This window comes from Centrocercus urophasianus, unplaced genomic scaffold, assembly GCF_019232065.1.
Source record: "Centrocercus urophasianus isolate 14NV4802_14NV808 unplaced genomic scaffold, USGS_Curo_1.0 seq_5, whole genome shotgun sequence".
Lineage (NCBI taxonomy): Eukaryota > Metazoa > Chordata > Aves > Galliformes > Phasianidae > Centrocercus > Centrocercus urophasianus.
In genome coordinates this window covers 5,976,602-6,002,710 of record NW_024885088.1, presented here as the reverse complement: position 1 = coordinate 6,002,710, position 26,109 = coordinate 5,976,602, and the positions used below count along the sequence as shown (strand labels likewise).

The 26,109-nt window shown below is 36.4% G+C and overlaps 1 protein-coding gene across 1 annotated transcript in view; it reads right to left on the bottom strand.

Annotated features, from left to right (window-relative positions):
• ATXN10 (ataxin 10) overlaps window positions 1-26,109 on the bottom strand; it is a 93,847-nt gene that overhangs the window by 18,962 nt on the left and 48,776 nt on the right. The window contains exons 7-9 of the mRNA XM_042834889.1: window positions 25,761-25,926; window positions 20,897-21,005; window positions 19,344-19,513 (exon numbers count right to left, since the gene is read on the bottom strand). Of these exons, the coding sequence (XP_042690823.1) occupies window positions 19,344-19,513; window positions 20,897-21,005; window positions 25,761-25,926 (445 nt within the window). The remainder of the gene's footprint in view (window positions 1-19,343; window positions 19,514-20,896; window positions 21,006-25,760; window positions 25,927-26,109) is intronic.

The following is a 26,109-nucleotide window of genomic DNA, read 5'->3' as shown; positions in this document are numbered from 1 at the left end:
CACATTTGTATTAACATGTGTAACTATGCTTCCATGAAATACAGTTAATAAAAGTAGTCTTTAAATATTAATTCTCTCCACAATATTTTTGTGTGCTTTCCAATGGTCATGTATCATGTATGATGTCATACTTCAAAACTTGAACAAATGTGACCTTTCAATTACACAGAAGTTGTGCATTCTTGGAAAATGTTAGTTTGATTTTTACACTGCAGGCAAACTCAGATATGCCTACAACATCACCTCATATTTTCCACCAGTGAATGGTTGAACAGTACGAATTAATCTAGATTAAGTGCTGTCAACTGAAATAAAGCATGCAATCTGTTTCAGTTTGATTCAAATGAGATATTCAGTTAACAAAGTAAGCATTCTGGGAAAATACAATTACAATTTTAATTAAAATCCATGCTTCAAAAAGTTGTGGGGATATAATGAGATTCCTTCAAAGCAAGGGGAAACAGAAGCATCAGACCACAGCCTTAGCAGTACCTAATGTAAAAACAACTTGCTAATGACCAGTATCACACATGCACTGAGAGTCTTTTGAATTGCATTCAATTAAAATGAACAGGCCCAGCATTTTTTTCTTTTTTTCTTTTCTAAATACCAGCACTCCAGCTTTAGTTTGTCATCTGTCTCTTATTACATAGTGAAACAAGGAAAATAAACTTTGCCATGTACCGAAAACAAACCTGTCAGAGAGCCTCATGACGTCAACTCCAAGAGCCCCAAATCCTGAGCAACCACTGCTAGAGAAGTTTCAGTCCATATCAGTTGATCATGAGCCACAAGCCAATCCACCAAAGCTGCATTTTATGGTAACCCAGAATTAATGCAACTGCACTGGGCTGCAAAGTAAGCCAGTTTAGCTCTCCAAATAGCAGAGCCACTTTTGCAACTAGAATGACAAAGATCCTCAAAGGAAAGGATCGTTGGGCCCATCAGGGTACCCCATGTGCATGCTGAATCTCTCTCATCAGCCTGAAGAAAGGGTTGTTACTATAATCTTCCACGCTAGCAGATTTTGTAAATATTAGGAAAACAAAATCATAGGCCTCAACCCTTTTAAATAGATTTATTGGAACTTTACTGCCCAATATGAAGAATTCAGTGATTTTTTTCTACATAATTATTGGCCTTAGAGTTCTTCCATTGAAAAGGAATATGTCATATCTCATTTTAAACCAGGTGCAAAAATATCCTGGAAAGAAAATATGTAGTAGTGTGAATCTGACTGCAACCCATCCACATTTTTGAAGAAAATACTGTCAGAAACTAAGAAACAGGACAGTCCTGGAATGTCTTGTTAATGTTACAGTACAAAAGTTCATTAAATCTATTCTCCATTTACATTACTGGCAACATAGTTGGCCAATACTATGGAATTGCACTTCACCATGAAAAAGTTATCTTACTATGAAGAATTATGTTTTTTTTTTTAATATATATAATTATAGACCATTTATATATATCTGATTAATTCTGAACAGCATTTAAATATTAAAGGATGCTTCAGTCTATGTGTAGGCTGAAATCTTTAATTATGTAGATTTGAAAAGTTACTCCAAGCAAATTTAAACACATACAGCTCTGTGATGGCTGTCACAGAGTAGTATGTAGTGCTTTGGTCAAGCCAGTACTGCAAATTTAGACCTAGTATTATTGTGTCATTTTCTGAAGTTGTTTTCTAAAAAGAAGAAAAATGTAACACTCAGCATGCAAAGGCAGATGTCCTTTTCTGCGAGTTAAGAGAGCAATCTTTGGGCAATGAAGTTTAGCTCCAGATTATTAAATTTCAATTAATGTTATGGAACTTAAAAGAAAAAAGGATTTATGAGGTAATTCAATCAGCAAACTTCACATGACTTGGTTCCTTCACTTTACTTTTTGCAATACTCCTAATTCTGCCACACAGTTAAGCGTCTAGAAACAAGCAAATAGCAGAACATGATTCAGAGGTACAGGTTTGCTGATCGGTTGCCAAATGCCAGTCTTAGCTTGCAGTTCTTCAGGAATTGAACTGCCACCACCTGATTTTCCACTCTGAGATTCTCATTTATCTATTCACTCATTCTCATGATGCATAGCAGTAGGAATACAACAATATTTCTGGTACCCATATTTCTTTGTCGAATTTAATCTGGCTGTTGAACAAAAAAGGGAAAGGAAGAGAAAAAGGAAAGAATAACACAGCTGGGATGGCATGACCATGAAAAGCTAAGTATTGATTGTGTTTTCCCTTTTTTCTTAGTATCCAATATTACAACAATTATTATCTTTCAACATACATCTCAAGCTCAATCAAGGTACCAATATCAATCTTACATTACACAACAGGTGAATGTAATTAAATTTTGCACTTCTCTTTTAAGGAAACCACACTTATTCCCCTAGTGTGCATCATAATGCATGGTCTGGTAACCTTTACAGAAGGAAACGTGAACCTTCTTATTTCAGATAGCAAAGCATTCATTTAGATAATTTCTGTCCTGATCAATAATTCTGTGAAGTTTCAGAAGAATTAGAGAATTAGGCAATCAAGGTTGAATCATCAGGCAAAATACTGTTGCTACTAGTTTGTGGTTTGCTTGAATGATCATTACTGTCAGAGTTCTTCAAGGGCCTGCTGTAAGTTCTATCCTACTTAGGATCTCTATCAGCTACCTGGAGAAGGAGAGGGAATGCACCCACAATGAATTTGGGACAACTCTATATTGTTGATGCTCTTAAAAGCAGGCTGTCATCCAAGACAGATCTAGACAGGCTATTTCCAAAAGAAGCCTTAAAAACTCAGTGATGACAAATGCAAAGATCTATGCTTGGAATAGACTAATTCCTGGCAAAGATGCAGGCTGTGCCTGTTTGCATATACAGCAGTGTTGCTGAAAAGAACCTGAGGATCCTGCTGAAGAGTAGGCTGAAAGTAATCCAGCATGCTCTGGCAGAGATGAAGCCTAACAGCACTACAAACTATATCAAAAGGAGCACAGCCAGAAGACTGAGGAAAGCAATTATTCTTCTAGGTACTGATTAAACAATAAGCAGCTTAAGGGGCTGAAGCTACACCACGTGAAGAGTATTTGAAAGAACGGCTTTTTCAGCCTGGAGAGTAGAAGGCTTAAAAATACTGACAGCAAGCTGCCCATGTCCACAAGGGCATTATTGACCAACTCTCCTGATTCATGTTCATAGTGGATTAAACAAAGAAAAACAGTCATAAGAATGAAACAAAAATTTCTAACTGTATATAAAGAAAATCTTTATTATGAAGATATGGAGCAGTTTGCCAAAAGGCACAGTGGACTTTCCATCTTGGGAGTCTTCAAGACTCGTCTGGATAAAGACCTGAGCAACCTGGTCTGAATCACAGAACCATAGAATTGGTCAGTTTGGAAAAGACCTCAAAGATCATCAAGTCCAACCGCAATCTAACCCTGCTATCCTAACTCTAACAACCCTCTGCTACATCATGTCCCTGAGCACCACATCCAAACAGTTTTTAAACACATCGAGGGATGGTGACTCAACCATCTCCTTGGGGAGCCTATTCCACTGCTTAACAACCCTTTCTGTAAAGAAGTTTTTCCTGATATCCAACCTAAACTTACCCTTGCGCAACTTGAGGCCATTTCCCCTCATCCTGTCACCTGTCACCAGTGAGAAGAGACCAACCCCGCTCTCACTGTAAGTGCAGACATTGGAAGAGAGCAATAATGTCTCCCCTCAGCTTCCTCTTCCCCAGACTGAACAGCCCCAGTTCCTTCAGTCACTCATTGTAGGGCATATTCTCCAAGCCCTTCACCAGCCTTGTTGCCCTTCTTTGGACCTGCTCCAGAACCTCAATGTCCTTTCTGTACTGCGGTGCCCAAAACTGAACACAGTACTTGAGGTGAGGCCTCAGTGCTGAGTACAGGGGCAGGATTACTTCCCTAGTCCTGCTCAGCTGTTGTCTTTTAAATACATATAATAAATCCATATATAAATTATCCGTGATTAGTAAAATTTCTCAAATATCTAAAATAAGATAACCAACTACTCTCTAGAGTAACAGATAAGAATTCTTAATAAACCAATATATTGAAAAATATCTGTGCTGGTTGGAAAGAAAAGTGAGATCTAAAACCATGATAAAAAAGCATGAGCGCAACAGCAACATCATTGATCCAATGCAAAATTTTGCTAGGGAACACAATGACCTTTAAAGAGCTTCAAGAAAAAAGTCTAGTCTACTGTCTACATCTACTAGGACAAGAAATAGTGGGCCTAAAGTAGAGAACATTCATATTACAAACAGAAAATATCTATAGTGGCAATGATGAGTCAAACACTGCAATATGCTGGAACATGAGACTCAAAGAATGCTGAAGCAGTGTCCAATACTGCAGGTTTTCACAAATGAGCTGCCAAATCTTAACCATGAATACTCTAACCAGTCCTGCTCTGGAAATGCAAATTGGGGTGATCCATTGAGGCCCTTCTTTCGGCAAGTATGCAGGACTTCTCCAGTCAGAAAATCATACTGGATTAGGACACGCCAAAGAAAAGCAACCCCATGAAATGAACACTGAAGATTTGCAAGCAATCTTCAGTCAACATCAAAGATATGGTTAAAAACTTATTCCTTCTGAATGTACCTCATGAAAACTACATAATGACTATGTAATGAGAAACATATACTGGAGGTCCTGCAACCAGACAGGCTGACAAACAGGTGCAGGTTTTCTCCTAAGACCTGCTCAAGAACATAGGTAATAATTAATAGGAACTGAAAATCTGGACAGAATCCAGCATTCGGATTTGAGCAACAGAGCAGCTTAATAGGAAAAGAAATAAACCTACTTACCAGGTTTCTTCACACTTATGATAGTGCAGAAAATAAAATTTTACCTTATTTATTAGGGTTTTTTTTTGTTTGTTTTATTTTTCTAAACAGTGGAAGTGATAGGAGATAATGGGATGTTCTAACTCAAAGGAGAAAAGAACACTAATCCTCTAATCCTAGTACTAGTGAATTCCTGGGTCTACTGCAGACTACAGGCACTTTGGCTTAGAATAGAGGCAGCTGTGGCTTGTGGCAATCAAGTCTATTATTGGAGTTCACCACATCCTGCAGATCTACTGAAATATTTGTGGACAGAGGCTCCTTTCTCCAGCAGACTTGCCTGGCTGGTCTGAGAGCAACTTGTACTGGTGTGAATTACTTTGATAGCTAAGAAATATCTTTAAGTCCATTTCAGTGAAGGCAGTGACCCCAGAATATTCTTCCCCTTACCTTCCTGTAGATATATACTTAGGTAAGCTTGTATGACAAAACTGGCCAACTGTTCTTACATCTGAAATTCAGAAATTGTGGCAATGATACTTACTACTCCTGCTGCATTAACTTCTAGTATATTCTCCCACTTCAGTATTATTTCTTGGAGAGACATGAGGTTGTTTTCAGCTCCCCCCAGAGAGATGACCCTTGCATCTCTCTGGGAAAAAAAAAAAAAAATTAGAATATAAAAGTGGAATTTCTTTATCATATTCTAAAACTCTCTGAAGAGAACTGGTTGAAAAGATGGATTTTGACCTTACTGAGGCAGAAGGGAAGACAGCAAGAAGGTACTTTGCACTTCATCAAGACTGAGCGAAAACGAGCAGTAGCTGAAGTGTCCAGCCACTAGAATAGTATAACAAGCCATCTCAGTTGCTGAATAATTTTTTCCACTAGTCTTTCCAAAGCAAAACACAGTAGTTTCCAGCCATTGAGATGATAATATAAACACTTGAGAATTCCGAATAGGTTCCCGCAAGACAGTAACACAATTGGTTCATTTATTTTTAAACAATTCAGCTTTCATCATTCGCTTACGGTTCCTGAAACAGAAACCACTTTTCATGAACAAATAGATGCTGCCACAAGGAGCAGTCTCCTAGCTTTTTTAAGGGCTAGATCTGCTACTTAATATGGATAAATTAAGGTCCAACACAGATGGATTTCACTTGAAATACCAAGTATTTTCTAGAATGGTCTTTGCCTATCCCTGTGGTAGGAGTAAGAAAAAAATCCACACATAATAACGTTAAACATCACAGAATCACAGAATGGCCAGGGTTGGAAGGGACCTCAAGGATCATGAATCTCCAATCCCCCTGCAATACACAGGGCCACCAACCTCCCCATGCTGTGATTTATTTGGACAGCTGAATTTATACAAATTTGCATCAACAACATAGTGTATGTTTTCTATTTTTAGTCACTTGCTATCTTATTCTCAGTCCACTAAAGACAGTCATCAAATGGTCTTCGTTTGTTGGCTTTCAAAACACTGTCATAAAAGTGGTTCTCATACTCTTCTTTATCACTGGAATAAAAATTATAAAGTTAAAGGAAATTAAATGCAAAGATCAACTATGTGATTTGAACTGGGCTGAGGACACTTTTTATAAGAGGCCACTGAAATTTCAAAATTGAATTTTGTTCCAAATAAGAGCAATAAGTGAAGATTTCCAGCTACTCTGGAGTTATGAAAAAATACTGAGATAAAAGTTGGGAAAGTCAGATGATTCAGTTCAGCTACTATAATTCTTACTGCAATGGGAAGTTCCAAGTCATTCAGGCATGCCCATAAAACTTCCTCAGAAACCTATGAATTCAGCAAGGAAAATAAATATGAATCTGATATGGTATACTCCAATGATGAGTACTGTTGTGTTCAGCTTTACTTAGCACTCTCCTTTTACTTCAGATTGAATCAAAGGTTTGAAAAAATTCAATGCCATACATACAAATTAATCTGTGGCAAAGATACCAACACAATACTCAAATAACAAAAATAATGTGAGAAATGCTGTAGGATTACTTCAAGACATAACAATCTGTGCTTGTGATTGATGCATTTCATGGTAAATTTCTGCAGCTAAATACAAGAGCATGTCATACTCAATTGCACTGCTTGGAGAGCACTGACTTATGACAAAAAGTAAAGTAGCACAACCACCCAAGTGGTGGCAGTTTCCCATAATGACACACCCCAGAGTATCCTATTGCAATTCTGAAGTGACTTTAGTAGCAATAAAATGTTTTAAGGAACTGTAAAGAATAAGTTATTGAGTATATTTATATCATCTCAAACCTTGCAGCCAAGGAGGGTTAAAGTAAAAAGCAGAAAGCTAGTAGGCTTGAAAATTGGAAACAGCACACAGACATTATTAATGGCATTCACTATTCTCTGTTTCCATGTTCCCTTGTATGCAGGGCTTCCGAGATTTTAGTGATGGGTCAAAGAACAAACCATTAATTTTCTACTGTGTGTGTAAAGGATGCGCACTCTATTACACATTAAGTATGAAGCTATCTTTTATGATACTTTTTTTTTTTTTAGCATAGTAAAATGAAGCAAGTGTTTCAGGAAAGGACTATGAAATATCTTTTTAGAACTCTAGGGAACTGTAAGTAGCAGACTGCAGAACTGAACTGACTATTAAAGCCAGAAGACAGTTTAGTGGTGGTTGGTGTTTGTGTTCTAAATGAGACCAGTCAGGGAAGTCTTTAGAAGTCTGCAGACTGCCACACAACTCCATTTTTTTTTTAACAGTGCAGGACAGAATACTTCTAAGTGAACAATGCTAATCCTATTCTTCATTTTATATGAAATGTTACGTTTTCCAATAAACATATAAACAGCTGAATTATGGTCTTTCAGAAAGAAAAAAGAAAAGTCTTGCAATTACAATAATTGCTTTGTTTAAGGACTTGAAGATGTAGCCTCACACTCACTGCAAGGCAGTAACAGCATATTGAAGATAGTTACCAATTAGGTTAACGCATGAAGTCTAAACTTGGGATGAAGAAAAATTTAAGAATCTTTTGTATCTTCTTCCCTATGATCAACTTTTTGTCTTATGACATCTTCAAGTCACAGCATATTCTTCATCCAAAACAGAACAGGTGGTGTGTGATTTCAAACAAAGCAAGGCAAGTATATTTTCTTCCATTTTTCAAAAATAAGTATGGGCTTCCTTTTTTTTTTTTTTTCTTTTAATCTTATAAACCATTACAAAATATCAACTCTAGCCCTAGCACTTTCCTCTAAGGGCCTTTCATTTCTTCCTGCAAGTAATTTTATAATCAAATACTGTTAAATAATAATAATAATTATTATTTTTATTCAGTGCTTAGTACACAAATCCCAACAACTTTCACTGGAGTATTCAGGAAAAGACTGAAATATTTGATTAACTGCATGATGAGAACTAGGTTATTGTTTAAGGATGATCCAACATGCTCCTCTCCCTTCAATCCTCTTTCACAAGCAGCTATTGGTTTCTTCCCCCAAATGACCTAGAAAAGAGGCAACTGAAATGCATCATATTTGCTTCACACGTAACAATAGCAGACTGATAAGTGTTGGGAGTTCACATACCTATTTTTAATGCCTTTTTCTGCTACTATGCTTTTGTAGAAAGTACCTACTGGAAAGTAAAACAAACTGCTTGTAAGCAAGTCAAAAATAAGAAGTATTATATTATCATAAACTAAGTAACTATAAATGGAGTGACCTCTTTAGTGCAGTGTCCCACTGCTTATGAAGCAGACAATTTATTTTTCTTCACTGAAAGAATGCCATGAACTATTTCAGCAACATTTTTACTGGGACAACTACAGTCATGTTTTATGGATAAAAAACCCTTGTGTTCAAAAACATTGCTGAAGAAAACAGTCTCCTGGAAGCAGAATATTCCACAGAATCTAAATGATTTCTCACACACTGAAATCAAACATTAAAAGAAAACAGAAAATTTGCACTGAAACATTTAAGAGATTTCACGGTTTTAATGCAAGGGAAGCTGAGGCACTAAAGAAATACTACACAAAAAGAGTTCAAACACACTGAGAGGCTTTAGTCAAGTTAACAATCACTAACACGATGTGTACATTCTTCCCATGGTATGGCGTGCTGTGAAAAAAAAGTAACTTTGAACAAATATTTTGTAAATTTGATTTTGAGCATTTATTTTCCACCAGTTGTGTATTATATAAGATAGCTATTTTAATAAAAAGAAGGGAATTACTCATAAAAGTGTCTTGATTTACCAACCAATTATGGAGTGGCTAGCAGCCAATGAGAAACAGAAAATATCAATGTACACGAAGATGACGAGCAAGACTTTTCCATCATTTAAAGAGAAAAACATTAACCTCTGTTTTGTAAAACAGAAATAGTTTAATTGGAGTGTTATTCTTTACCAGCTTGACTAAATAAATGGGATAAACCCCTGTTTGTGCTTACTATTCAGGCATTTATTGTTCCTCATATTTTTGAGCGAGAGAGTTATGCGTTGGTTTGAGGTCTTTTCTCTGCAGCTTTTTTACAAACAGATCCTTGACTCCAGGACTTTTCCCATAATGAAAATTATAAATAAATTTTTAACTGAAAAACAAATCTAAATGTTGATCCTTTAGTAACTGTTCATTGTTTGTGATACGTGCAACCGCTTTTGCTAAAGTAACAATATTTTAAACGGCAAGTTTTTCCATTGACAGTCACTACACTGTGTGATACTGGCTGCAGTATGTTTTTATAACGTTTCCCTTGTAGTTTTGGAAAGTCCCAAATTACGAATGGCCAACCACAAAAGGATTCAGAAACTAAATTGCACTCTGTATAATAGCACTTGGCTCCTTCCAGTAGTTCTGTTACCTGAAACACTTCTGTAAGTAATATAGCAAAGCAGAGTAAAATCCTTACACGTCCCAATACACCCTGCAAGAGTTGAGGAAATCCGTTTTCAAATCACACCGTCCACCTGCTTTACAACCCGGTTCCACTGCATACTAAATAGCCACTGCAAACTCCAAATAGTTAACTCTCAAAGCACCCTCTTACAAACAGATAAATGTAATACTTAAAGAACCTCCTGTAGATTGAGACTATTCTGTGTTCTGAGAACCATTTTAAAGAAAAACAAGCTACTGAAAAGGTTAGAAATTACAAAATGCCACCATTAATAATACAGGAGCAATGTACAGCTGCTTCAAAACTGTGCCTTGTAATTCAAGAGAATTACATTTGAACAAGCAAGGAATTACCAAATGTTTACTAAGAAATAACTTCTTGAAGAGCGTGTCTTTATTTTTGATTGCTTAGGCCAAGGGGACCCAATGTCTACTTTCACTTACTTTGAACAAAGTAAGTTCAAGAATCTTTACAGGAGATGCAAGACAGAGTGGAAGCAAGGGAAAGACTAACAAAGCTCATCCTATAACAATATACTAGTACAGTCTGAAGGCTGCAACAAACTTGGCTTCTACAGCTCATTTCAGCAGAGCTTCTAATTATATTAGAGGACAGCAGCTTCAGCACTGGCTTGTGGTTGCCCTTTCAGTCATTGTAATGTTAAGATGTCTCCTGGCAGCTGTTGACTCAAGACAACTAGCATTCCTTGACATCATTTGGGACTGATTGGGTATACAGCATTGGTCTTGGGCTCCTCTCAAGAAGATGCACAGGAAAAGTAATTCTGTGATTTGATTTTGGTGTGGGAAGATGAAAGTGAAGATGCCTCAAACTGAGATAAACCATGTGAACGAGAGCCATGCAGCATTCTGCTACTTGCCCTCAACATTTTTTATTTACTGTAGCCAACTAGGACCAGCCCAGTCCTCACATGATGTTGACTGTATCTCTTTGCTCTGCCTTCCACAAGGCAGGATTGTCAGCAATTATTCTCTAAATTTACCTGAAATTCTGAGAAAATGCATCTTCCTTTAATGAATCAGCAAGCATAACCTTTGCAAAGGATCAGACTCTTATTAAGACAAATTTATCCACTTTGTTGAGATTAAAATCAACTTTACATTGAAAAAATACAAGAACCCTGACATTGCGATTTATGTGTCTATAAAAATCATATATTTAGTATGTATGATATACAATAACTCAAGTATGCATGCTCTAGCACTAAATTTCATGCTGAAAGCTAGCTAATGCCTCAGGCTTTTGAACGAGATGATACATGAAGCTGAACATAAGTAGACTGCATATTAGTTTCTTAATTTATCTCTAAATTGCATCTATCAAAGGCTTTTATTTTTTATATTTTTTTTAGTATTTCTGTCTATAAATATCTTACAGTCTAGTAATAACAAGTGCAGATAGCATGAAAGTAAAATTCCCAGCTTCTGGATGAGTTCAACCATGTTGAACAGAATTCTAATTTTCTACACATAAATTTGCAAAGGAATTATTTTAACAAGTCTGTAATAAATGCATCTTTCAAATAGTAAATTTACATTAAAACATTATTATGTAAGAGGATATATATACATAGCCACAGCCATAAAACCAAATGTTTAAAACGATTTCAGTATTCTCTATAATTTCAATTATTTTCTTATTTCCTTTCTTCTCATGCAACAGATCATTAATTTGATTACAGGTTTGTGTCTATGAAATCAAGACTGCAGATTCTATCTGAAATCTAGAAAGAAGTTCTTCTTTCAAGGGACATTAATGCACATTAAATGTATATACACAAAACATACACATAATCATTAAAACTTCCTGAAATGGAAACTACATACACTCAGAAACTCTTCCTAACAAAGTCCATAAAAAAAGCTCTCATGAATGAAGAGTCCATCTCAATACCGGATTTTTTTTTTTTTAAAGCACCAACACAAATAAGAAAAAAATATTTTTAAGATCTAAAAATCACTATTCATTTTTCTTACAAGCAAAGAAAACTTCTGTATGTCTGCATTATTAAAAATGTTTTCTTTGAAGTTGATTTTCAAAGGAATAGTTTGACACTTTTATAGAAAAGCCTGCAGGAGTAGGTTGACAGTAATAGTGGGTCAGAAGGTGAGAAGAGAAAAAGCATTGAATCAGATCCTCCATCAGCACACAAAACACATCCAGGTTTCTTTTTAAAATTATGGTGCTGTGATTTGGCCTCACATGCTTCAACAGGATTTTCAGCAAACAATTTTCTGGACTGGCAACAGAAGGTATACTGATTGAAGTCAAGCAGGGAAAGCTGCTTTTCTAAGATAGCAATGCTAGGCTGAAGACATTACAGTTCTACCAAATTGATGACATGCTGCCACAGGAGTCCTTTTGTACACATCTTATGCAGATGCACAAAAACACATTTATAAACATATTCTGTAACACACGTCTTCATAAAAAGGCAGGGCATTTGACAAAAAGATGCTGACAGATCTTCTCAAAGAGAGATTATACCTGCAAATGCCAAGAAAACATTCATTTGTGTCACAATGAAGCACTTTTAAGAACCACCTGTGATATACACAAGGGCTTCCTGTAACCCACTCATTACACAGGTGGTGTAATGCTAGTTTATTTTAGTTTTCCAGAGACAACTGCCACACAGTGCACATTCCAGGTAAGTATTACATGAGACCATTCTATAAACAAAGACATTTAAAATTTTTAGTGGATGTGGTACTTCACTAGGCCCTTAATGGTTGGAATAAGAGCAGAGTACTAACATAAAATCCATACAGGACCAGTACTAGAAAGTTATCCTCTATATTGCAATGGATACTTTGAAAGACACTCTCCCAGGCACTTTTCTAAAGGTGGCAGCTCAAGATTACCTGAGTTGTGATCTCATTTCCACAGCAAAACTTATACTTTTAAAGCACTTCTGTGAGAGAATCCTTCTCAAGCTTTGCTGATGACTTTTACAGTACCTGAGCTAGACAAAAGAGCAATTAAAAGGTTCAACACTCTGAACGTTCTTGCTCTTATCTAGTAAAGCATTAAAACATATCGATACCTACAATACCAAAATAGTCCCATCCAAACATCTATGTAGTGAAACTGTGCTTATTTTTACAGTTAAGCATGCAAGATTTCACCCCTTCAGTGATCAGATCCAAAAGGATCTTCCTTTTTGCTCAAGTCTAAACTAAGAAACTTGTACATTTTAGGCATATTACATTTAACATTAGGAAAAAAATGATTACCATATTGCTTCCTTCCTTTAGAAATCTATGTAGCATCAGCCCTAATTTTCTACTCCCTCTCCCAACAGCCATACATAAATAAAAGTGGACTGGCTTTCATTGCAAGTTACTCCAGATCCTCTCATGCCATGTCAGGAGGAATATAATTACTTAAAATAGTTAAGTTAGACTGAACAGTTAGAACAGACAAGCACACACAATCTTTCTGACAAACTTAGGTGAGAAATATTTTATTTAACAAGTGGCTAAGTTGTCTTTTGTTTCTCTCCCAGTGAAGGAGAGAAAGGAAAACTGAACTCCAAACACAACAAATCTTGCTCATTCTGCAAGCAGAAGAGTCTTCAATTTAGGAAGAGTAAGTCTTAGATAAAACAACTTAGCTTGAATGTATATAAAAAAATACAAGTTGCATTAAACAGCATCCTTTTATATGCTATTTTTGTTTAGACTTTTTAAACTGTTCTTCTTTTCCCTTTTCTCACAGAAAAAATTTCACTGAGCTCTGTACTGCAATTACATCAATACAAGCATCTCTATCAACTCAAATAAAGAAAAGGCAGGTCAAAAAATTTCCCTGACAAATTGTCTGTCTCAGAGTGAACGCATTTAGCTAAGAAGATGATAGTCACATGTACCACAGGCAACTTCATACTTATTTTTTTTTCCCCCTACACAAACAATACAACATTTCTGTAAAATGCTTTCTGAGATTAATACCCAGAGTTGGGTTCATCAGCATCGCCATTATGGAAAAACTTCTTGGCATAAGGATATGGATTGCTTTCTTTACTTCTGAGATCAGCTTTTCTTAATTACAAAAGACATCTCAACAGCATACTTGTGCAAATTCATCATTAAGAGATCTTTATCCTGTGCTGAATGGGCATCAGACTGGCGTATAATAACAACTTTACACACTTTGTTACACAAAGTAACAAGCAGCAATAAACTATCTATAATGACAATCAGCTGAAGGCAGCAAAGGCAACACATTAATATCACGACACCAAACCCAAATTTTGTTCTCACTAAATTAACCTTAACCCTGAATTCAGAAATGTTATGATTTTTCCTTCAAGGTCCCTCTCAAAAGGCAGCATTATATAGTGATCTCAGCATGCTGATGTTCCAACAGCTGACTGCTCCCTCCGTGCAATACACACAGCTGATGTCTCATGTATAGTTTATTTCAAACAACTCTGCATCTTTCAAAGATGGTATTCATAGGATAGAATCTCCAGACAATGCAGATTTCCTTCTTTGATCTCAAATGTAGTAGTGAACCAAAATGAATCATAAATAAAGACTGTAACCAAACTCTGTCAAATCTTCTCTTCATTTCCTTATTTACTAACTCCAGTAAGGTAATATGATTAAGGTCAACAGAATTCCTCTCTTTATAGAAAAGTCAACTGAAACAATACAGAACAAGGTCTATATTGTTCTGTGGATTATTTGAATACTGATGACACAACATTAAATTAATCTAAGTATTTTAGTTTTAGGGAAAAGTAACAAGGTTGTGACATTGTCAAAATAAGGTAGAAAATCAGTCATCTGACCTTCCAGCAGATTCTCCTGTAAATGGACAGGGAAACATGGGTGCAAATTAAATGCAATGACTTGTCTTGTATTTGTTTCATTTCCACAACTATAGCTATAGTATAGATTAATTGCATTCATCAGCCAACAGCCAAATTCCACTCCTTGCTCAGCCTGAGAATCCACCCTCTTTCTTTCAGTAGAGTTAATAAAATGTGTATTTGTGAAGGAAGCACGAAATACAAGCTACAGGACCACCTTCCATGTACAGCAATAACTCTCAGCAGCTTCTCCTCCTATAGTGAGGATAAGCACTGTAGAACTGCACAACTAATGTAGGATTCTGGCGAGTTCACACGCAACTAACTCAACAACTGGTATCTTCAGAACAGCAGTTCTATTTGCTCTCTTCTCTTCATGCAAAAGTGTATGAAATCCAGGAGTGATTGATAGAAAAGGTAATAATCATAAAGTTATCAGTTACTATTACTAGTTGCTTATTCTTAAGTATAACAGAATTCAGTAAAAAACATGTAATAACAATTCTTGTTTATACAAGACACACTACAGAAGCCAGAACATACTGCTGCCAGCACGTACACAACTTTTTGAAGTCCAAAACGATCATTTTATCAAACATTCTTCTTATAAATACCAATCCATTCAGCATATCAAAACATGTAATTCAGCAGTAAGCCTGGCAAGGCCTATTTTAATAAATGCATCTCAGTTAACAGCTTAAACATCTGTCCGCTCCCTTATATCTTCAGAACTGATCATAATAGTGTAAATAAAACTATGAGGAAGTTAAGTTGGAACGAATGCATTCCTAAACTAACAAAGTAGGAGGCAAAGAATGCTTTCTAAAAACAAAGAATGCTTTTAAACAAAATGAAGTAATAAAGCACTATGATACATTTTTTTAATTACAAGACTTTTCACTACTGCCAACAAACAAGTATGTAAAGCCCCTACAACTTTTGCTCTTACAGAAGGGGGATGTCATAACTAGAGATGGAGAAGTAGCCTTTTGCAGAAGCATTATCCTTCCACTACTGGCTTTCTCTGTTACTTTACCTCTGTTACTAGTGCTCCTCGTGGTAGCACTACTCTATCATATGTTAAGACACATCATTTATCACTATTACTGGGAAATGAGGCCTACTGTGACTGAAAGTTACATAGAAATATTAGAAAAAGTAAGTATGAAAGCCTCGGCTTATTAATGAGTCATGATACAAACAGTGCTGTTTAAGAGGCTTTGATACGGCATGCATAACCCTCTCATATCATGCAACATGTGGAACTGATTGAAGAGAACACAATTCCCAAAGTAAGCCAAAGTCAGTCCAGCGGTTGGATGGTTACAGCCAGAGGGTTGTGGTCAACAGCTTTATATTTAAATGGAGGCCAGTCACAAGTGGTGTCCCCCAGGAGTCTGTTTTGGGACCAGTGCTCTTCAACATCTTCATCAATGACCTAGATAGTGGCATTGAGTGCATCCTCAGCAGGTTTGCAGACAACAGGTTCACTGCTGCAGTTGATAAAACAGAAGGAAGGGATGCCATCCAGAAGGACCTACACTAACTTGAAAAGTTTGCCTCATGTGAACCTAGCGAGAATCAACGAGACCTAGTACAAGGTGCTGCACTTCAGTCAGCATAATCCCAGACAGAAGTACAGACTGCCTTTATTAGGTACTGTGAAGTACTGTGTGCTGGAGCCCCAGGCTTGAACAATAAAGATGTGGAACTGTTGGAGTGGGTTCAAAGGAGAGCCATGAAGATGATCAGAGGATTGGAGTGTCTTGCCTATGAACACAGGCTGAAGGAGCTGGGCATGTTCAGCCTAGAGAAGAGACAGCTCTAGGGAGATCTTACTGTAGATTTTCAGTACATACAGGGAGCTTTTAACAGGAAGGAGATCAACTTTTTACATGGTCTAATAGTGACAAGACAAGGGGGAACGATTTATACTAAAAGAAGAGATTTAAGTTAGATATGAGTAGGAAATTATTTACTGGTCTGGTGTGGGAACAGGCTGCCTAGAGAAGTTCCATCTCATATCCTTCAACATAATCTCACAAAATATTCCACATATTGCACCTGGAATATTCCAGGTATTCCACAAAAACATATTCCATTCGCATAAACACCTATTACATTGTAAAAAGTCAGAGATGGAGCTGTACAGAAGCCAATAATAGAATTATTAATTTTTTTAAGAAATATTAAAATCTTTCATTCAATACATTAATACAAACAGGGAGAGGGATCATCATTACCATATCTCCCATCCATATGCTCTGTGCACACATTATCACTTGTGAAGCAGTATAGCATTTGTCATATTTTTGAACTTTCTATGCACCTGGAGAAAAAAATAAAGGAAAAAGGACATACACTATGATCACACTCTGGTGCCAATTATAAATGTCTAATTTCAAGTGCTACAGTTTCTTCAAATCAGATTTAATGGCTTTATGTAAAAAAGAAACTAACATCTTTGTAAAATGAAGAAATCACAAAGAAAATATTTAGTAAATAGAAGCTAACTGATTTTTCACTATTCACTTGTTTAATAGCTCCTTAGCAACACAGAATTAAACCAAGAGTTTCTCATCATATGCAACTTCCTGCAGAGTAAACACTATTAACTGCTGTACTGTTAGTACTTGCTGAAATTAGTCTCATTTGAGCACTGTAAGAGGGAAGGTAAAATACTGTTATATTCTTTCCTACAAATTTGATACAGTCTTTCTTCCATGCTGTTCATTCTTTAGTCTGAAAACTGTTTCATTAAGAACTTTTATTTGAGTTAATAAAACCTATAGGAATAAAGAAAAATGTCCCCATATTTCCTTGTACACAATTACCTACTTGATCTTTTCAGTATTCAAATAAACCATATGACAGCATTTTTCTGCAGCTACAATTCCTGCTGAAATTAGAGTAGTCTAACAAGAGTTGGAGGGAAGATTTTCATAGTTGAAAACATTTTGCTGTTTTCCTCACTGTGAAAAAAAAAAAAAATCCTTTATTTTCCGCACAGGAATTTCAAATATAAAAGGTTCAAAGTAATGTGATAGAAGCAGACCTATATTTTTGAAGTTTCATGAAAAAATTCAAAGAAGGGGAAAAAAAAAAATAAAAAAAAAAAAAAAAAAGCAGTGATACTAATTCAAAAATTAAAGAAGTTTGTACAATAATTCAATTTTTCTTCACAATGAGATCTATTTTCAGGCATTTTAAATGAAGTGCAAACGTGAAAATAGTAAAGAAATTGGGCACTGGTAAGCAGTTTATAGGACTGAGGCAAATTCAGTGAGGCATGGATATGCAGAAATGGGCCTCCTGAGGCTAAGTGCAGAGTCCTACACCTTGGGAGAAATAGCTCCATGCAGGTTAGGGACTAACTCCTTCTGGAAAGGAGCTCTGCAGAGAAGGACCTAGGTGTCCCAGTGGACAAGAGGCTGACCACGAGCCAGAAGTGTGTTCTTGTGGCCAAGTAGATTAATGGTATCCTGGGGCACATCAAAAAGAGTGTGGCCAGAAGGTCCAGGGAGGTTCTCCTCTTCCTCTACTCTGCCTTGGAGAAGCTGCATCTGGAGCACGGTATCCAGTTCTGGGCTTTTTAGCTCAAGAAGGACAGGGATCTTCTAGAGAGAGTCCAGCAGGGGGCCACAAAGATGAATAGGGGCCTGAAACATCTCCCTTACATGGAAAGGCTGAGAGACCTGGGATAGTTCAGCCTGGAGAACAGAAGACTGACGGGGAATCTTACCAACGCTTATAAGTATCTGAAGTGTGGGAGTGAAGTGCATGGGGCCAGGCTCTTTTCAACAGTGCCCAGTGAAAGAGCAAGGAGCAGTTGGCAGAAGCGAACATAGGAAGTTCCATCTGAACATAAGGAAAAACTTCTTTACTGTAAGGGTGACAGAACACTGGAAGATGCCTCCTTCTTTGGAGATAATCAAAACCCACCTAGATGCTTTTACGTGCAATCTGCTATAGAATACCTGTATTGGCCAGGCTAATTGGACTAGATGGTGCCCAGAGATCCCTTCTAACCCTTATAGTTCTGTGATTCTGTGAAAATGTAGACAGACATACTACATTTCTGTACAAAAGTTAACACATCTGTTGTATTAGTTCAAAAACACTCAAAAATAACCTCAAACATTGCAAGACCTATTTTAATTCCTAACTACAGATCAACAAAATATTTTTATCAGTAATTGTCAACGATTTATCAAAAGTGTCAACAGTTTACAGGCTGGTTCAGCCCGGTTCTGTGACTAGCGGGGCAGGGGGACCCATGGATCCACCCCCAGGAAAGGAAAAAGGGTAGAGAGATGGGTCTAAAATCCAAACAGTGGCAACAACCTGAGGAGAAACAAACTAATTTTCTAAATAAGATACTGGAATGTAAGGTAACACACTATAATACAGTATAATACAATATAATTAGAATTGAAGCTCATAAAACAATTGAGAGAGAATATCCAAAAGCTGAAGCCCTTACTCTACTGCTGAGGTGAGATGATCTAGGGAGCTCACACACTGCCGAGATCAAAAAGGGAAGGGCAAATGACCTACGAAGGGCCTTTACATCTTTTCCCTCTGAGCAGAAATGCAAGAGAACAGCAAACAGTCTTTCGGGGCGTGTGGTTCTTCTTCTCTTCTGGGGCAGGTACCTGGAACTGGAGCATTAACTCCTTAACTCCCAGTGCACTGCATGATGTTATGATATGGAATACCGATAACGGTACACATCTGCTCATATATGAGAGTTTTGTGAGAAATAAGAATACACTTACCTTGTCTTGGTTTTCCTTATTTTTGTAACACAAGTTTCCAATCAAACGAATGAGATGAGCTTTAAAACCCACAGCTGGATGTGAAATTTCCTCTTGCCATGTCATAGCATGTGTGGTGGTAAAAATATTTACAGTCTGTTTTCCAGCAAGATGAGTTAGTCTCAGGGTATCTACAGAAAACAAAAGCACTTGAATTATTTTCCACACAAAAAATTAGCATTACTTTGCACAGAGCTTTACTACCATTTCTAGTTGTTAGGTTCAAGAAAGTCAATGAAATTGCGTATTTTTAGCGTTATATCAAAATAAGCTCAAAAGTTTTATAAATTTTTATTTCTCAATTTGTGCTACTGTAAACCACACAAGACTGTTCTCAAGGCCAGAAGGTACTTCTGAATCTTTTTTTCAAACTTACATAGTTCATATATAAAGTCCAAAGGCTAGTTCTGACTATCTCTGCTCTCAGAGTCACAATTTATAGGCTACTGATACTTGTGGCATTGTAAATACGATCTGATTTTTGGTTTAAAACAGAAAATTTCTAGAAAAACTTATTTTAGTTAACAATTCTTACATAAATATGTATTAATTGTGGAATTACTTTTTTTCTCTCTTCTTCAATCTGTTCCTAACTCTGTAGTGTGAGAAAAGATATCCTGAACATCTTGCACTATGACCTATCATTACAAAACACTGACTGTCATAGTTGTGCAAACTGGGAAATACTAATTTATGTTATGGTAGTTGCTAGATGCCCCTGTAATCAAATACAGAGATTGTTTTTTTAATTTATCCTGAGCTCTAGAATACCTCAAAATATTCATAATTAACATGTGTTTCATTCATTTTTAGTATTACATTTTACATTTTAGTGTTACATTTCTTTTTCCTTCAGTATTACATATTTCTCTTTAACATCCATCAAATTTTCACAAGTTATTCAGAAAATGGTACTACATGTCAATCTGAGACAGTGGTATAATTTAGGAAGGTCATGTCAGTTATATCATTCTCCTTCCTCTCTGAGTATACAGAGTCTCTGTGGACCATCTTGGCTTCATTTCATTTGTGAGCAACTCTCAGTTTGTTGTTTCTTAGCAGAGGAAAGGTTCCTTCAAACTAAACTTCCAAAGTCACAGAATTTGGCTAAAACTTGAACTGTATTTAGTTTCATGAATTCGGGAAAAAGAAGGAAACAGGCTTGGAGAATTATCTTTTCCACTTTTTGAGGTACTTGTTCACACATTCAGTTCATGGAAGAACAGTGGAAGCACTTCTTTTCGCACAACTTTTACTGTATAAATAGTGCAGTGCTGAGAGTTGAATAAAGGCTCTGTTGGGTAATAGGAGCCAACAGAGCAAGCTGAGCAGCAAAAAAATTCCAGGAACACATCAAATATTTGAAAATGTACATTAATTCAATCTCTTATTTATTTTTTTTTTAGAAGGTCAAAAGCAAAATTGCTACCAGTTGTGAAAAACATGTTTTCATTCACAGAGCAACATGATTTGGAGCAAGCCAACAGTTAATAAACGCTTTGGCTTTCACTTACCTATGGCTGTTCGAAGCAAATCAGGCAAGGTCTGCAGATACTCTAGTTGTCCATTGTTTGATGTCATTTCACAAAGAATGTCAAGAAGCCGAATTGTAACCAGGGCTTCCTATAAATGAAAGCTACATTTCTGAAAATGTTTTATGAACAATATCATAAGAATGTAGAAGTTCAACTTCTATAGGACAAAAACTCTTGGAACCTCAGTTTCTTTTTGTCTTCTCCTTTCCTCTTCTTGATAGCCACTAAGAATTCAAGTAAAGAAAGGGATCCTTATACAACAATGTATCACATTGAAATAATTTATTTCCTACAGTCTAACAGTGTTATACGTGCCTTGAAAAATCATGGGGAAAACAAAACAGAGGCATAACGGATGTTTTTAACAAAAACACAGTAGCTTCCACAAGCAGAAAAGCAGAAAATTACTAGCTGAGAAAATTATTTCTGTATAAATGTTTTCTTTGACTTTATTCAGTAGGACCATCCCACTTTAAAGACACAAACACCGCCTGCAAGACACCAATTTGTTATCCGCAGGAATTCTGTAAAGTTCTGTGGTCAAATGAACTTTGGCTGCGAGAATTTACATTATTCTTGGGTAAATAGGATTCAGATCACAGATGCAGCATTTTGGTTAGGTATGAGACACAATCTTATTTGTGCATTATTTATTCAACTAGAGAACTATATTTTCTCACAGGCTATATTGACACATGTTTAGAACGACAATCCACTTCTATAGGAGTGAATAGTAAAATTTTGAGCACACATATTACTCAACAACCATACTGTGACTGCAAGACGATGCCACACAAGGTGTGGTATGTAAACTGAAAGTAGTCTTAAAAAGACTCATACATAGACCACATTAACTATTTCTGTCTTGTTTTCTTCACATCCAGGAAAAGAATACCTTTACAAACAAATATTATATTTTTGAATCAATATAAGCCATATAGCATAATTTAAATAATCAGCAATGGTGTTTAATGTTAAAGACTACGAATATAACATTTTTTATTTCTTCCAACAACCTTTGACAACAGAAATGGGTTTAGAGGCCAGATGCTAAAATTTCTTCTTAACATAAGTGTACAACTCAACTTGACCTGAATTAATTCAATAAAGTGCTTTCTGTAGCACAGAAACAGTCTTTGAATAAATTGGTCATTGTACTAGAATAAAATTAGCCTATCTCAACTGTATTTCAAAGAAAACAATAAGGTATTTCCATTTTTCAACTCACATTGCACTGTAACAAGACTGTAGCTTAACCAACATCCTCTTCAGCTTGTACACTTAACACTGACCTTTGTGCGACAAAAATTTATCATAGAATCACAGACTGGTTTAAGTTGGCAGGGTCCTCTGGGTCCACCTGCTCCAACCCCTGCTCCAGAAAGGACACCCTGTGTAGGGTACCCAGGACAACATCCGTGCAGCCTCTCAGTACCTCCAAAGAGGTAAAACCAGCAACTTCTCTGGGCACAGAGTTACACTTTGCGACAAGACTGAGTTACCTGCTTAACATCTGCAAAGCAAACAAGTGTCAATGGCAGCCATAAATCACTCTAGGAAGATACAGCAGCCCTTGCTGCCTATGTGTACCTCACTTTCTGCCCAGTTACGTGATAAAGCTCTGTAGTAGATAATAATGGGAAAAGCCACACCTTACTTATTTCTCAGTTTTATGCTTTTTCACTTTTCATTACCATGACCCCATTACCCTCTCCTTTAAACAAACAAAAAAATAAATAAAGGAAATTAAAATAAAAGAAATAGAATAGAAAAAAAGAAAACACCTTTGTTCACTGCTCTCTCCATACTTCTCTGCACTACTTTCTTTTCCTTCCTCTTATCTCATGATTTGTCTCAGGTCCACCACTGTTCCACTTGGATTTGGAAAGAGGAACAGATTGCTTAGAAAGCATAAATAAAGTCACAAATTCTTATCTACTTATGAAGCTTGAATGCACATACATTTTTGCACATATCCACATACATATTTTTTCAAACCTGTGTTTCAAACCTCTTCAGGTTTCTCTATGGCTGCACAAAAGAAAGGCAATAAGGTAGGATATTTCCTTTGCAATTCAGAGACAATAAGCTATTCAGACTGCAAAATGTTTTGAAAACTGACAGCCATCACAATTTGGATATAACCTGAGAAGTAAGCAGTGAAAATACTGAAAAGTTTTTTGAACATATTTTCAGAGAGACCCAGAAAAGATGTTCTTTATAGAGAGAAATCTAGGAAAGTGTTTTATTTTACAAGTATAGCTGAAAACTAGTGAAAACAAATTACTGTTGAAGTCAAGCTTGTAATGAAAAGCTATTTTAAACATTGGTTTGAACACTGCAGAAGCACGGAATTAACTTCTCATTGATTTGAGACAGAAGGTACAAGACCTAATATTCCTTATGGAAAAAAAACAGCATCTACATATAATAAATTAAGCAGTGGACCTGACCCCTGAGCCAGCATTCTGGGCCAGGTCAATGACTATTCCCAGAAGACAGTTTTCAAATGCGGCCTCCTAGCTGTGGAGGCCATGTCAGCTTCCTAGTGCAGGCACTGCCTGACAAAGGCACTTAGCCTCAGGGCCAAATGGAAGTCCAGGCAGAGTTCAGTTTAATATCACAGATGCTGAATATAGCATTTTAAATGACAGGCATTGTACACAATTGCTCTTTTTTTTCCCTCCAGTTAAATATCATTCTTAGGCAAAACCTAAAATATTTACCTAAGCAAAGAGAAATTAGTACAGTTTTTCATCATTTCTGACAAGAAACAGTTTAATGAATTTATTTGGTTGTTTTTTTTTTTTTTTTTTTTTTTTTTTTAACATATGGCAAGCATGTATGATGAATAAATGCATACAGTCAATCTACAAACACTTTAAAAAAACAAGCTATTGTCATTTATCTCACTATATTAAGATCTTCATGACTTACTTAGTGATCCTTAAATGAGCCTCTCACATACCATGCTTGTGAAAAGGATAAAAAGTCAGTGTCAGCTGGACATTATATATTGAGAATATCACTATTCTCAATACTGCTGCCCCAAAAGATTCAAGCTGGACAGAGGCCTCTTTCTGCTAGGTGCAAACAAATGTTTTTTTTCCAAGAACTGAAACCACTGAATACTTGGAACGGAACCATACAGGAATAAAAAGGAAAAAATGAAGAATAAAAAAAGATGGAACTGTCTCAGCGTATTTCCTCTTATGTCAAGCTGATACCTTTTCCAGAAGTAGTCAATTAAGTTTGGAAATGCAGCTTAGACGGTGCAGTCACTAGTGTTTCAGGGGAAGCACAAGAAGTGAAAACCCCTTCTTTGAAAATAACGAAAGCATTCCAGTGATTTTTTTTCTTATGCACCCAGCTATCACCTCTCCTAATGTGATTTTAGGTGTACATTCATAGCACTTCTCAAAATACACGTAAAATACTAGTAAAATTTAAACTAGTAAGTAAGGAAGTGCAGCACATCATGCAGAAACATATAAAAATCACTATGTTCCACTTACATTACAATTATGACAGCTGTTCAGAAGTATTTCTACAAAATGAACTATTACAGCTTAATTTTGCTTACCCATAAAATACTTTCAAGTATTTTGTGTAGTACACACAGTGTACTACAGTGGCCCTCTGTCAAGGCAGAAGCTAGTTGTGACTTCTTCTTAAATATAGCTTTCAATTATTAAGAAAATCTGTAAATTACAGTTCTGAAACTAAGTATAATTAATTATTATTATTCAACTAATTCGGTGTATTTCTTTTCTCAGGCTTTGAGTATTCTGTCTCGTTGTCTTAAAAGAACAACACATCTTCAGTTGAGCTGAAAAACTAAAAATCTATGAAAGACATCAAGAATTGAGACTGATACTACTGTCCCTACCTGCTTAGAATACAATCATCTATAGCACAACACAAAAAAGCTCACTGCAAGATATGGTGTTAATTGTTCTACGCTCCCAAACGCATTGGTTAGGTCTTTGAGAAGCTTGTTGAAAGTCAAAGGAAAAACTGGACACCAAATAATTTGAAAAGACCTCTACCCTTAGATGGTCTAAATCTTCTTAGTGTACAAAATGGTGTGGCAAGTTGCCAGCAACTCTTGGATACTTCATAAGAAGGAAATAAAATAAGACCATCCAGAACTCAGCTCTGTATCTGAGGCTCCCAAAGTGCAGCCCACAAGCCACTTGTGACCCATAAAATCTTTCCTATTCAGCTTGCAAAGGGAATTTATTGTGGCCGTCCTCAACAGAAACACTTCATTAAGTCTGAAGCAATAATAAATTTCTTCCAACCGGACTGGAGTTGAGGCAAGTGTCTGAGGGCTCAGGAGACAGAAGCTATTTGCCACTAAGAATCCAGTGAACTCCGTAACTTCAAACTGAGGACCCAAGCTAACCCCAGGAGTGCCACCTTTTGAGAAGAATGAAGGTCCACCAAAGAGCCCCAGATCACATAGAAACAGGGAAGAGTCAGCAATTAAAGCCCTCTATTCCATGGTGGGTCACAATACATTTCAGACAGCAACCTTGCATTGAGCTGATTACATGTGCATTCCATGAAGAGAACTTACGTTCCAGGTCCTGAACAGTCAAGGACATCTGCCCAGCAAGTAGCCAAATGCACTTCCAAAAAATCAGTGCTGGGGAACTTATTGGCATATTAAATATTAATTGAAATAACCATCAATTATTGTACCAAAAACAAACAGACAGCCCGAACTGTGAACTTATTACTGCTTTCCCCATACAAAGGAAGCTCGGGAATGCAGTCAAGTAGTAATTCACCACTTCACATTCTAATACCGTAACATGTTTGTTTTAATTAGTCATACCTCATCTTCTGCATCTGCTGCAGAAGTCAGCTTGAGCACAGCTTCACATTTTTCTTGGAAACAGCCTGCAAGGAAATCAGCATGTCTCATGAACACATGCATTTCTTCACTGGTAACTGAGTTCTTCTCACTCACTTTTGCCATTATCAGCTCTAAAAAAGTAACCCTAGAATCAGAAGACACCTTGTTAATTATATTCACTAAGCATTACAGAATTATCAGTTGAATAAGCAAAGAGTTTCTTAAAATGATATAAACAATGAGCATGCTACTAACAGTGGATTTTTAAAAAACAAAGAACACTGGCAATCACTGCCTGTTTGTTGGTTTATTTCTGCACACAATTAAT